The sequence below is a fragment of the Schistocerca cancellata genome, chromosome 4 (genome assembly GCF_023864275.1).
Source record: "Schistocerca cancellata isolate TAMUIC-IGC-003103 chromosome 4, iqSchCanc2.1, whole genome shotgun sequence".
NCBI lineage: Eukaryota > Metazoa > Arthropoda > Insecta > Orthoptera > Acrididae > Schistocerca > Schistocerca cancellata.
In genome coordinates, this window is record NC_064629.1 from 858,401,763 (window position 1) to 858,415,419 (window position 13,657).

Here is a 13,657-nt window from a genome sequence, read left to right on the forward strand (position 1 = left end):
AAATGGCTCTGAGCGCTATGGGACTTAACTTCTGCAGTCCCCTAGAACTTAGAACTACTTAAACCTAACTAACCTAAGGGCATCACACACATCCATGCCCGAGGCAGGATTCGAACCTGCGACCGTAGCGGTCGCGCGGTTCCAGACTGTAGCGCCTAGAACCGCTCGGCCACCCCAGCCGGCTCATTTCTGTTACTGACAGCTTAGGGTTATCAGGTTTGGTGAACACTGCAATGGAGTATCTGAGACAGTCTTTAAAAATAACTTCAGTAAAATGGAAATGACACTCTCATCTTCCAAAGAAGTAGCATTCATCATAAAATCCTTAAAATCTAAGTATTCTAGTGGGTATGACGAAATAGCAACAAAGTTAATCAGAGCGAGCTCATGCGAGTTGAGTTCTATCTTAAGTTATTTGTGTAATCAATCTCTTATCAGCAGAACATTTCCAGACTGGCTAAAATATGCTGAAGTTAAGCCTTTTTACAAGAAATGTAATAAGGAGATACCATCAAACTATCGACCAATTTCACTTTTGCCGCCTTTCTCAAAAATATTTGAAAAGGTTGTGTTCAAGTGTGTCCTTAAGCACCTGACTGCAAATAATATATTGCCCAAGTCACAGTTTGGCTTTCTTAAGGGTGCTGATAAAGAGATAGCTATTTACATTTACAGTGAGAATGTACTTAATTCATTAGATAATAAATTAGAGGCTATTGGCATTTTCTGTGAGCTGTCAAAAGCCTTTGACTGTGTGAAGCACAGCATTCTCTTAAGTAAATTAGAATATTATGGTGTCACCAGCAGTGCTGAGAAATAGCTTGAGTCTTATCCAACTAACAGGAAACAAAGGGTGTCGTTGCGAAATACCTGTGCAGTAAACAGACAGGCTTTATCTGATTGGGAATTAATTACATGTGGTATTCCTCAAGGTTGCATCTTGGGTCCTTCGTTTTTTCTTGTGTACCTCACGTTTGTTACATTGCCAGATGCTAAGTTTGTTTTGTTTGCAGATGATACAAACATTGAAATAAGTAGCAAGTCAAGTATACATTTACAAATAGTTACTAATCAATTTTTCACTGACATTAATAAATAGTTTAAAGCTAATTCACTGTCTTTAAACTTGGAAAAGACCCACTATATGCAGCTCAAAACATGTAATTAACTGAGGGACCAAAATGAGGAAAAGTACACGCATGCTACACCACTCAAGCGTGGAATTCTGAGTCAGTTGTTCATCTGTCGTTGCAGCCAGCCGTGCAAAGCAGCTAGTCACGCGATATCGCTTCCTGATCCGAAATGTCAATGCAGCCAGGCGTTTTACTGGCATGAGACACTCCACGCTTCCCCAGTACCGTTCTTAATGTGAAAGTAAACTTGTAAAGATCACCTTGGTGGCAAAGAAATTAAACCTCCTTCTTTCCAGTGTATGTCTTTGCTGATATCAGATGACTGGTAGTATGCAGTTATCCTGTAAAGGCAACAGTGATGAAATCTAAATGGAATTTTTATGTTTTATGAAGTTGCCAAGACTGTTAATAGTTATAGTTCATTACTGATAACATGATGTAATATCGTTAATTATTTTTTTTTGTGCAGTGTCCTAAGTCAACAAAACATATTATACATTTTCTTTGTTGTCTTCAGTGTCATATGCACAAACTTCATACTGAAATTTTGTGGTTGTTTGCCCAAACTTTTTAGGGCTGAATACTGCCATAATTTAAGCTCTACTAATGCAATTAGCAAAATCACAATAGACACTCATGTGCATCAAGTATAGTGCCTTAAATAAACTAATATTTTATCATGAGTATAGATATGTTTCAATACCATATGCTGCTTTACATCTTATGTGCAAAACCAGAAGTGGTTAGGGTAGATTACATGCTACTATAGCTGGATGATAAATGAAGTATCACACAGTCACAGCCGGCCGAAGTGGCCGAGCGGTTCTAGGCGCTACAGTCTGGAACCGCGCGACCGCTACGGTCGCAGGTTCGAATCCTGCCTCGGGCATGGACGTGTGTGATGTCCTTAGGTTAGTTAGGTTTAAGTAGTTCTAAGTTCTAGGGGCCTGATGACCTCAGAAGTTAAGTCCCATAGTGCTCAGAACCATTTGAGCCATTTTGAACACAGTCACAAGGTGCTTTGGTGCTCGGCTTGACCAAAAAAAATTGGAAGTCACTGGTGCTGCACCTGCCATCAGCGAGAAGTCATCTCCCTCTCTGTCAACGTACAAGTCGCGCAGAGTCGACACAATGCCACGTCACTGACGTTCACGGTCAGGTTTCGACTCAGGCTGAACGGGTCGAGAACCACCATCGCTGCAGATTTCGTAGGCACGATGCGCGACACTGACTGGCTTGGCACAAACGCTCCATCCAGCGGAGATGCCGCCAGCTTCTGTCAGTCGATCCACTGGAAGCACTGCAGGAAGCCCAGCAGCAGTTCGCGGACAGACCGCCTGTCGTGGGGATCTGTGATGCGGAATTGTTCGCTGTCGTTGCAAAATGCGGTTTCCCAACCTGCAACATTGAGGCTGTAGTCCGCAGCTTCCTTCATATCCTTTATGGGAGGCTTCACCGTCTGTAGGAACGTGAAGGTGACCGTAGCAAGAGCATGGGACGTCAGCTCCGGTCTCGGCGAGTTCCTGGCTACCGGCGTCAGGTCTATGCTGTAAGCCCAGCGCTTGAGGAACAACAGAAGGGGCCGGATGCGGCTGTCCAGGGACAACACAAATCTCAACAGCCGAGCATTGCGGCAACCGATGCCATTCGTGAAGGCTGCGTCACAGCTCGTGTTGCTGGGACAGTGGAGGAACTTGACGATGGGCACACGCGCCCTGGGAACGGCCGTCACGTGGTTGAACACGTGCCACGCCTTAGCTAGCTGTCACCAAATATAACTGCTGTAACGTAATATTTGCGGCAGTTCCCAAAAGATGTTGCTTGACGATATTTAGTCTAATTTTAAATCACCAAGAACATACGCCACTTCGCCTGCTTCAAGACTTCTTTATTGACTTTACTTAGCAGCTATCCCAGAATCATCACATCTTTGCTACCAAAGAATAAACGAAAAATATTTTAAGATATTACATCATGTTATCAGTAATAAACTATAACTATTAACGGTCTTGGCAACTTCATAAAATATAAAAATTCCATTTAGATTTCATCACTGCCTTAACAGTCCCCACCACTCCACCACTGTGCAGTATTGTGCTGTTGTTTTGCGGGTTGTTGCCTATGGGGCAATGTTGTGGTAATACGGTGTTTCGTAGCAATCTGTGAGAAAGTTGCGGCGTTTGTTTTCGAGACAGGTGTAGAAGAATGCAGCCGATATTAGGTGATGAGGTTGTTACTGCACTGTCTTCGTTTAGATCTGAGAACTCGTGGCTTATGTTCTTCGTTGACGGTAAGTTTTGTTTACGGAGAGCATATTTACTTGTTTGCCTGTTACTTGATACTACTTGTAGCAACATGATCAGTTCCACAGTATGCAACGTCAGTTTGATGGTGGATATTGTTAGGTAACTACAGATACTGTGATACATCAATGGAAAGCGAATTTGACATTTAGGCTGAACTACTCCTGAGATTTGTGAGTCTGGAGAAAGAACCCAATGAGCAGAACATGTCAGCTGGTGCCTTAATGTAACTGTTAGCCGACTATTTGATAAAACTTTCGTCTCCAACCGTCGTATGAAGATTTGTGACAAAATTTGTGTAGTGACCGAAATACACAGTAAGGAAACATTACTCGCGACGAAGTTTGCCAGAAATTTCCGTAGGAAAATCAACTTTTCGTTTATTCAAATATTTAAAACAAAATATTTTTGAAGAGTCTCTTCACTTATTTGTACATACATATCGTCTCAGCATGAACATACATACAGCTGGGAAATGTTTATTCATGTTTAAACTACTTTGCTTGTAACCAGTTTATTACATAAGGTGTCCTGAAACTGATACAGCAAAAAATTTCCAAAGAAATGGTACATTCAGTCTATTCATTGGAAATGGCCAGTCATAATTTGTTTTTTCCACTATAAACTCAGCAGTGATGTAAAAAATAATTTACTCAGTCACCATTTTTCACATCGAAAATAAATGTGCACACATTTCTACAACATTTGCCACAATCTTGGAAGTATTGATTCTGTACCCACCAAATTTGGATTACATAGACAGAAAGATGTGCTCTGTCTGCTGGATTATTCATTACCTTCACATTTATTATATGGAGTTAATTAATAAACAGTCAATATTATCCCTAAATATGATACGCTCCAGTTCCAAAATATGATACAGCAGTTTCCTAAAAGTGGTACACTCTTTATTTTTTTTTAATCATGCCGTTCTGTTCACTGAAATGTGTGTTACTTGCTGCAATTGGCAATAATGCAGCAGTTGTTGTGCTGTATTTCTTGCTATTGTTGTTAGGACAATAATGTAGCAGTTGTGCTTTATTTCATGCTATTGTTGACATTAGTGCAGCAAAAGCAGCAGCAGAGGATATAGACTGTGCTACAGTTTTGAGTTAGTGGTGTATTGCTATTCCTCTCAGGTCTCTTTTACAGGTAGGGCTAAGTATAGGTTTCATCTAGACTAGGCTCCAACTGTTCTTAAATTTATTTTATGCTAATATTATATAATATCAAATTGGAATATTTTGGGTCATGACAGGAACAGTATGGCACCTTCATATAAGACCAAAGAAAGGCCATATAGTAAAGAATATATTTCTTCAGCCATAAAAGAGGTAAAAGATGGAGCTTCACTCCGGTAGGTAGCATTGAAATATAAAAAGGATAAAATGTTCCTGCGCAGAAGGGTACATGGTACTCACTCACATGTGCAAGATAGGAAAACAGACTTGACAGCAGATCAAGAAACAACTTTATCTAATCACTTGAAGACACTTGCTAAATGGGGATTTCCAATGACAAGAACTGAAGTGTTGCTTGTTGTTCAAGACATTTTGTGGAACAAAATGGTTTGACCACTCGTTTTAAAGTTGGAAAACCTGGTTCCAAGTGGTTCAGACATTTCTGTTCACGAAATTCATTAACACTGAAGAAGCAGGAAGCTCTTGAAATGAATCGTAGAAAAGCTACAAGTGCTACTTTTATTATTTGTGATTTTTTATGGTAAATTAGAAGCAATAATGCAATAATGGAAGAGCTGGGCATCAAAGATAAACCAGCCAGTATATGGAATTTGGATGAGACTTACTTTTCAGCTGATCCTTCCAGGGTACGAGCTGTTGGAGGTATTGGTCAGAAGTTTTTCCAGGATATTCACGGTTCTGGACAAGACAATACATCAGTGCTTGCTTGTGTGTCAGCTGCTGGCAGGGCTCTTCCACCACTTATCATTTTTGAGGGAGTGCAGCTATGGAGCTCCTGAAAGGGAGCACGTGATTTATCTGGCACATTTTATTCAACTGCTGTTAATGGTTTCATGACATCATCAATCTCTTTGAGCTACTTCAGTCATTTCTGTGACACTGTGAGAGAGAGACCTTTACTTCTATGGTTGTATGGTCACCTTAGTCATTTAGATCCCACAGTAATTGAAAAAGCAAGGAATGAGAGAATTGCAATCGTGAAGCTGCCCCCACAAACAACTGACAAGCTGCAACCTTTAGACAAATGTTCCTTCAAGCCTTTTAAGGACACTAGGAATACTGAGTTGATTCAGTGGCAAAAAAGCAATCAGAGAAAACCATCTAAATCAGAATTTGTGGATCTTTTGTGTAAAGTATGGCCAGATGCTTTGAAACCTAAAAACATAATATCAGGCTTCAAGAACACAGGAATCTGCCCCTTTGACAGGTCACGGAATCCTGTTCATCGACTGGATCCAGAAAAATTACACAGATATAATATCCAAAACAAAACTGACCTGAACAAATCCACAAATATCAGTGAGCCAGAGCTCAGCATTTCGGAAGAGAACACCCTGCTGTCTTGCTCTGATGGCGGTGAAGTTTGAAGCTAGTGGTTCTGAAAAAACTAGTGTAACCCCTGTTTGCAGCATTGAATCATCAGCAAGTTTTGAAAATTTACTCCTTCATAGGGGGGGGGGGGGGGAAAAAAAAAAAAAAAAAAAAAAAAAAAAAACTGAGTAACCTGTGACCAAGCGTAGTCGCATCAACTCAATGTCACAAGTAATAACTTCAGAAGAATACAGCAAACTCATTGCTGAAAAAGAAAAGCCTCCAAACAACAAAGGTTTAGGCCTAAGCCAAAAGCAGAAGACTAGGAAAGTTATGCCTACAGCCAAAACTATCTCAAATACACAAAAGAGTAGGCGTAAGGAGACTGATTCAGATTCCGACATCTCTTTGAAGAGTGATGACAGCCTTGATGATGTCGATCTGTTAGAAGAATCCACACCAGATCCTGTTGTAATGACTAATCCAGCACATGTAGCTGAGGGAGATTATATTTTGGCAAAATTTCAAGGAGGGCAGAGAGATTCTTACAGCTATAGGTATGTGTGCACCATTCAAAAAATATTCGAAAGTTATCTTGAAGTTATGGCTCTAGAGTCTGTAGACAAGGACAAAACAGTTTTTAAATTAAATGAAAAAGACATTTCTCTTTAATAAGAGTGATGTGATAGGGAAATTGCCAATTCCTCATGTTTCTGCTGGTTTTGGGAATATCAGACGAGGAATCTGTTTCATGTTTAATTGTCCTGTTGATGTTCATGAAACAAAATAAGACAATGATTCTCTTTTGTGCATTTGTTACTTTTGTATCTGTGTCAATATATCAAGTATAATTGTAAACAGTTTCTACTCATTGTAGCTTAACTTACTAATGTCGAAAATAGAAGAAACAAATGAAGAAGTTTTTGTAGTTGACACCGACGTTCATTTCATGCCATAAATATCCTTAAAAAAATCTGTGAAAGAAAACTCCCAGTTATACATAAGTATCATTTTTTTGTGTGCTCTATCTCATTTTTATGACCTCAATCTCCTATCTTCATTGTACTTAGGAATATCTCATGTGCATCATATTTTGAACCAGTCGTATCATATTTAAGATTTTCAGTCCAAAAAAAATGATAGTGTTTTATTTATTTTTGGTTTAGATTTGCAGCTCTAAAGAATTAAACACAGTGCCATTTTAAAGCAGCTAACATTGTCTTTCATATAATTTTTTTTACTTTCAGGTACTCTTTGTTTTGTGATTTTGTATCATATTTAGGACACTTTACCCTATTCTAAACAACTGCAACTTTGAAGCTGGCCCACTATGATAAATTTCTTGCTTGTCTTTGTATTCATAATGCAGTAGCTTCACTATTCAGTGTGTTCTTTTATATTTGAATATCACTTGTGCTACTTGTTCAGAATAATGTTGCAGTCGGCAACAACTCAAAATGTGTTTCCAAGATCATAAATGAATGGCCTGAAAACAGTTCATTCACAGGTGTCAATGCTGAAGATAGGCTGTGTGCTATTTGATCTATACAGTAAACTACACTGGTGGGAAAAATTGCAACACCAAAAAATAATTACTGTAGAGTAATGAAATTGTGGGAATACATTTGTCTATGTAATGTATTTAAGTGATTAAAGTTCCTATTACAGTAGCTTACTGGAGCAATACAATACATTTAAAAAAATGTAGGTGGGGGTGTTTTGAGATAATCAAGGTCAAAGGCTAATGTCAGAGACCGGAATGAGAAAAAATCTTAGAAACCTGGTATGTAGCATATTAATTTATTCAGTACTATATTTGGATTACAACCACAATTGTAGTTATTTATATTGAGACAGATGCATGTAAATTTTACACAATTTGTGAACTCTGCTGATCTGTAACTTCCTTTACCACTACAAATTGTTAGTTTTCATTTCTCTTATCTGGGTCACTGAATGCGCCAAATCTGAAAGAGATCTGAGATGGTCATGTTGAAAATGTTACTTTTATGCGTACGACTAACATCTAGTTACTCTGGTACTGATGTACCATTGTCAGTTATCTAGGAGGAGGAGGTGCAGAAGGAGATTAGTGTTTAATGTCCCGTTGACAACCCAATGATTAGAGATGCAGTTATCTCGGGAAAGATCTTGCATACAGTATAGATTTAAGATCTCTCCAGGGATCTACAATAATAGAAATGTGGGTTGACGTCCACAGAGTTCCAAAAGATCACAGATTAATGTAAGCACGAGATAAGCCATTGCAATTGTGAAATAATGGTCCACTTATAACTGGTGTAACCACCAGAATGTTGAAATCAAGCATACAGAAATGCGTGCATTATGTTCAACAGGTGCCAGATGTCAGTTTGTGGGATGGAGTTCCATGCTTGTTGTAGTTTGTTTGTCAGTACAGGGATGGTTAATGCTGTTTGTGGATGACACTCAGGTTGTCATCCAATGATGATATGTGCTCGATTGCAGACTGATCTGGTGATTGAGCAGGTGAAGGCAACATATAAACACACTGTAGATCATTTTGGGTTGCAACAGTGATTTGTGGGTGAGCCTTATCCGATTGGAAAACTCTGCCTGGAATGCTGTTCATGAATGGAAGCACAGCTGGTCAAATCACCAGATTGACGTACAAATTTGCAGTCAGGGTGCATGGTATAACCACAAGAGTTCTCCTGCTGTCATAAGAAATCTCACCTCAGACCATAACTCCAGGTGTAGGTCCAGTGTGTCTAGCACACAGGTAGGTTGGTTGCAGGCCCTGAACTGGCCTCCTAACCAACATGGCCATCACTGGCACTGAAGGAGAACCATCTTTCATCAGAGAACTCATCAGACCTCTACCCTACCCTCAAATGAGTTCTCGCTTGACACCACTGGATTCATAAATGGAGATGGTTTGAGGTTAGTGGAATGCATGCTACAGGGTGTTGGGCTCGGGACTCCCCTTGAAGTAACCAATTTATAACACTTCATTCTGTCACTGTGGTGCCAACTGCTGCACAGATTGCTGCTCCGAATGCAGTACGATGCGCCAGAGCCGTATGCCGAACCTAATGACCTTCCCTCTCGGTAGTACTACATGGCTGTCTGAAGACCAGTCGTCTTGTGGCAGTACACTATTGCGATCACTGCTGCCAGCAATCATGTACAGTGGCTATATTAATGTCAAGTCTTTCTACAATGTCGCAGAAGGAACATCCAGCTTCTTGTAGCCCTATTTCACAATGTCATTCAAACTGAGTGAGATGCTGATAGTGGAATCTCTGTAGCCTTAAAGACGTTCGTGACAAACATCAGCTCACTATGTCCGATGCTAATGACAGTCACAGTGTGTAATTAAACCAAACCTGATTATTTGCGTCCCCCTAGTGGCACTACTCTTATGCGACTGGTGCAAAATTTGAAGGGACATCGACTGCTGTCAGATGTAGAAACACACCTACCAACTTCCATTTGTTACACAGCTCCTTCTTGTTGCCGGTCCTTTTTTTCTATCAGTGTATTTTATTACTGCCGGTTAATGACTTCAAATAGTGGTAGGAGAGCATTGAAGATATACTAGATTTGTTGGATGAAATCTTGACACTGAATGTTTCTTACATTTGTCTTTTTATGCCAGTTTTGAAGTAAATAGTTAACATGACATTCTAACAATTTAATAGAATACAGGTAAACGTGCATACTAAAATGAGTTTCACATACGAGACACAGAAGAATACCTTAAGTGTTGCCCTCTCTCATTGGTACTGTCTCCTCTCCAGGAAATAAAGGACCTGTCACTACCTGTCAACAGGACTGTGACTAACATGTCAGTTGGAGGTCTAAAGGCCCTGAACAAAGGAGGCAGACACCAGGGAGAACCAAGGGCACTACGAGCAAATTTGAGGTGCTCTTGGACTGAAATAAAAAACAAAGCCAGTGTGGCACACTTCACTAGTTGGGAAGCCTGCTGTGTCTTTTCTGGGGAAGCAAATGAAAATCGGTAATGGTCTCTTAAATGTAAACATTCCAAATGTTTGCAAATGTGGTATCCCCTAGGGAAGTAACAACAAAAGCTTCACATTGGGCAATCCCTGTGTATTCCGTGGTGTCCCGTTCAGCATATTGAAGAGGCTGTTCTTCCAACCACTGAGGGAACGGGTTGTACCCAGCTGCAGGTGATTGCCTACATTGGAAAAATGTTACCTGTCAACTGGGCTCAGAAGTCATACTTGAGAGTTATTCCAGGGAATAGCAGAGAAGGTGGAAAAGGCCAGCTTCCCTCGTGGAATTTCAGTGACGATCACAATCTGAAGCATTGTCTCCGGTACTGACCATGGCTCTCTATATATTAGCCAAAGAGGAAGGCTCATCCAGAGGCTTCAGAGGTTCTCTAAAAAGCTAGACTGTCACTGCGTAGGCTTGTATCGTAGAATTAAAAAGTGTAGCTCTCCTCCCCCAAGGAGCTCACGTGCACTGTACTTCAGTGGCTGCTACACAAATAGCTACTGGGGGTGAGCTGCACACAAGAGTTGTTTAGATTAGGGAACTCGCCATCCAGTTCATATAATGACAGCTGCAGGAGACCCCAAAATATAACACTACTGGCAATTAAAATTGCTACACCACGAAGATGACATGCTACAGACGTGAAATTTAACTGACAGGAAGAAGATGCTGTCTTATGCAAATGATTAGCTTTTCAGAGCATTCACACATGGTTGGCGCCGGTGGCGACACCTATAACGTGCTGACATGAGGAAAGTTTCCAACCGATTTCTCATACACAAACAGCAGTTGACGGGCGTTGCCTGGTGAAACGTTGTGATGCCTCGTGTAAGGAGGAGAAATGCGTACAGTCATGTTTCAGACTTTGATAAAGGTCAGATTGTAGCCTATGGCAATTGCGGTTTATCGTATCGCGACATTGCTGCTCATGTTGGTAGAGATCCAATGACTGTTAGCAGAATATGGTATCAGTGGGTTCAAGAGGATGATACGGAATTCCGTGCTGGATCCCAAGGGCCTCGTATCACTAGCAGTCGAGATGACAGGCATCTTATCCGCATGGCTGTAATGTATCGTGCAACCACGTGTTGATCCCTGAGTCAACAGATGGGGACTTTTGCAAGACAATAACCATCTGCACGAACAGTTTGATGATATTTGCAGCAGCATGGTCTATCAGCTCGGAGACCATGGCTGCGGTTACCCTCGACACTGACTCACAGACAGGAGCGCCTGCGATGGTGTACTCAACGACGAACGTGGGTGCACGAATGGCAAAACTTCATTTTTTCAGATGGATCCAGCATCATGATGGTGGCATCCGTGTTTGGCAACATCGTGGTGAACGCACATTGGAAGCGTGTATTCGTCATCACCATACTGGCGTATCACCGGGCGTGATGGTATGGGGTGCCATTGGTTACATGTCTCGGTCACCTCTTGTTCGCATTGACGGCACTTTGAACAGTGGACATTACATTTCAGATGTGTTAAGACCTGTGGCTCTACCCTTCATTCGATCCCTGCGAAACCCTACATTTCAGCAGGATAATGCACGACTGCATGTTGCAGGTCTTGTACGGGCCTTTCTAGATGCAGAAAATGTTCGACTGCAACCCTGGCCAGCACATACTCCAGATCTCTCGCCAATTGAAAATGTCTGGTCAATGGTGGCCGAGCAACTGGCTCGTCACAATACGCCAGTCACTAGTTTTGATGAACTGTAGTACTGTGTTGAAGCTGCATGGGCAGCTGTACCTGTACACGCCATCCAAGCTCTGTTTGATTGAATGCCCAGGCATATCAAGGCCATTATTACGGCCAGAGGTGGTTGTTCTGGGTACTGATTTCTCAGGATCTATGCACCTAAATTGCGTGAAAATGTAATCACATGTCAGCTCTAGTATAATATATTTGTCCAATGAATATCCATTTATCATCTGCATTTCTTCTTGGTGTAGCAATTTTAATGGCCAGTAGTGTGTAAAAAGATCTGAATAAATGCCCAGCATAGATGAGACTATGAAAATCTTAGTGATAAAATGCTAAAGCGTTTATTATGAAGTCCCAGCGTTTGAAGCGTCAATAAAAAGCTACCCTGCTTACATAATACTAGATGGTGGCATGGCAAGACGTCCTGCAAAACAATACTAAATACTTTATCTGAAAAGGACTTAGAGTAGATAGTTCATGATGGAATTATATGTGATGGGAATAAATAGGCTCGATGTCTTTCAGGATGTCCAAATTGAAACTGGTGCCTGTGACTATGAAGCAGTTATAGCAACAATGTTTAATGAAATACAGCTGACAACTACATTTAGTAGAATGATTTAAATATTCAGGAAGTGTATAAAGAGGTGGTAGCATTCTATCTCATTAATCAACATCAATCATTTATGTCTGGACGGGATCAATTACAGTCAGATATAGGAGAATAGTTGAGCAAACACAGGATAGATATGTATCTAGTAGAACAGTTCATGATTGGGAGGACTCTCTAAGGTATAGCTCTACATTATCTGTAAAGAAATTTCTAAAGAAACAGTGCCTACAGCACAATAAATGTAAAACAAACAGTAGGGCTTTAGGGAGATGTTGATTGAAACATCTTTTACTGTCCAAAGAGAAGCCTAAGGGGCCTTCACACATTCAGTATTTATTGGAAACAGCATAAAGAAAGTGTGTACCACAATTATATTGGCTGTAACAACACAAAACAATGAAAAAGAGGAAACTGGCGAGAAGATGGCTGAAAGAAAGGAGCTACTTATCACACATTAAGTTACTGACTAAAATAAGAACCATGCGCAAAAAATTTCATAAATTATTTTTGGATCAGTCCTGCATTATAAGACAAATTATTAATGTCAATACATAAAAAAATGCAGAAGAAAGTAAGTTAATGAGGGACAGATTGCCGTTGACATGTTTGGAGTGGCATAGAGATTTCTACCAACAGGCAGGTCATTCAAATAATTGAAGTATAATTCTGTAAGTAGTAAAATCATATGGAAGACTGTGAAGCAATTATATCTGCCTGGCAAGGATGTGTTCATGTAATTAACATCAAACTTTTTTTACCTTTTGTGGTAATTTCATGAAATTGACACGAATTGCGCCGCCTCTTACTAGTTACTGCAGATATATGATGCATTTAAAGTGGAAACTGTTTTAGAAACTGCTATGTAGTTCACCAGTCTGTTCTATTTTCCAAATTTATAAAGTAAGTAGTGTCATAGTGAATTGTCCATTGACCATCGTAAAATAGTATATACAATGATTACCCTTGCATAAGCATATTACAGTTGAAAATTTGAATCTGAGATGACGTATGATATGCACAAAGGTGAATTGAAAATATAAACCGTGCACACTAATGCTGTATGGCTGATTTATGAAGCCCTGTCAACTTCTGAATGGAGAATGTTTTCAAACCATCAGTACTTGACCTCACTTTTTGTTGAGAAACTAAGAATATTTTGAGGTCCAATAATATTGACAATACATCAATATTTGCTCTCAAATGGTCAATATATTGACAGTTTGACAATGTTATTGAACATGTGAGGACCTCTTTCTGCTATTGTAGCAGACTCTTATCAAAAGATCGCTCACAAAGCCCAAAGAAATTTAGGTCACATTTTTGACCTCCAACTAACTAACGGCTTTCGGTGGCAACCCCCTCCCCCCTTTCACA

General features: G+C 40.2%; 1 protein-coding gene across 5 annotated transcripts in view; it reads left to right on the forward strand.

Annotated features, from left to right (window-relative positions):
• Nucleotides 1-3,085: 3,085 nt before the first annotated feature.
• Nucleotides 3,086-13,657, forward strand: part of LOC126184987 (UBX domain-containing protein 4-like) — a 136,207-nt gene continuing 125,635 nt past the window's right edge. For 3 of the 5 annotated variants that reach the window (XM_049927695.1, XM_049927692.1, XM_049927694.1), the window contains exon 1: nucleotides 3,086-3,423. Coding sequence is in view for 4 of the 5 variants with exons in the window: in XM_049927692.1 (XP_049783649.1) it covers nucleotides 3,339-3,423 (85 nt within the window). In the remaining variant the exon portion in view is untranslated. Of the gene's footprint in view, nucleotides 3,424-3,695; nucleotides 3,754-13,657 lie in introns of those variants that run through there. The other 2 variants (XM_049927691.1, XM_049927693.1) reach the window with 2 other exon arrangements.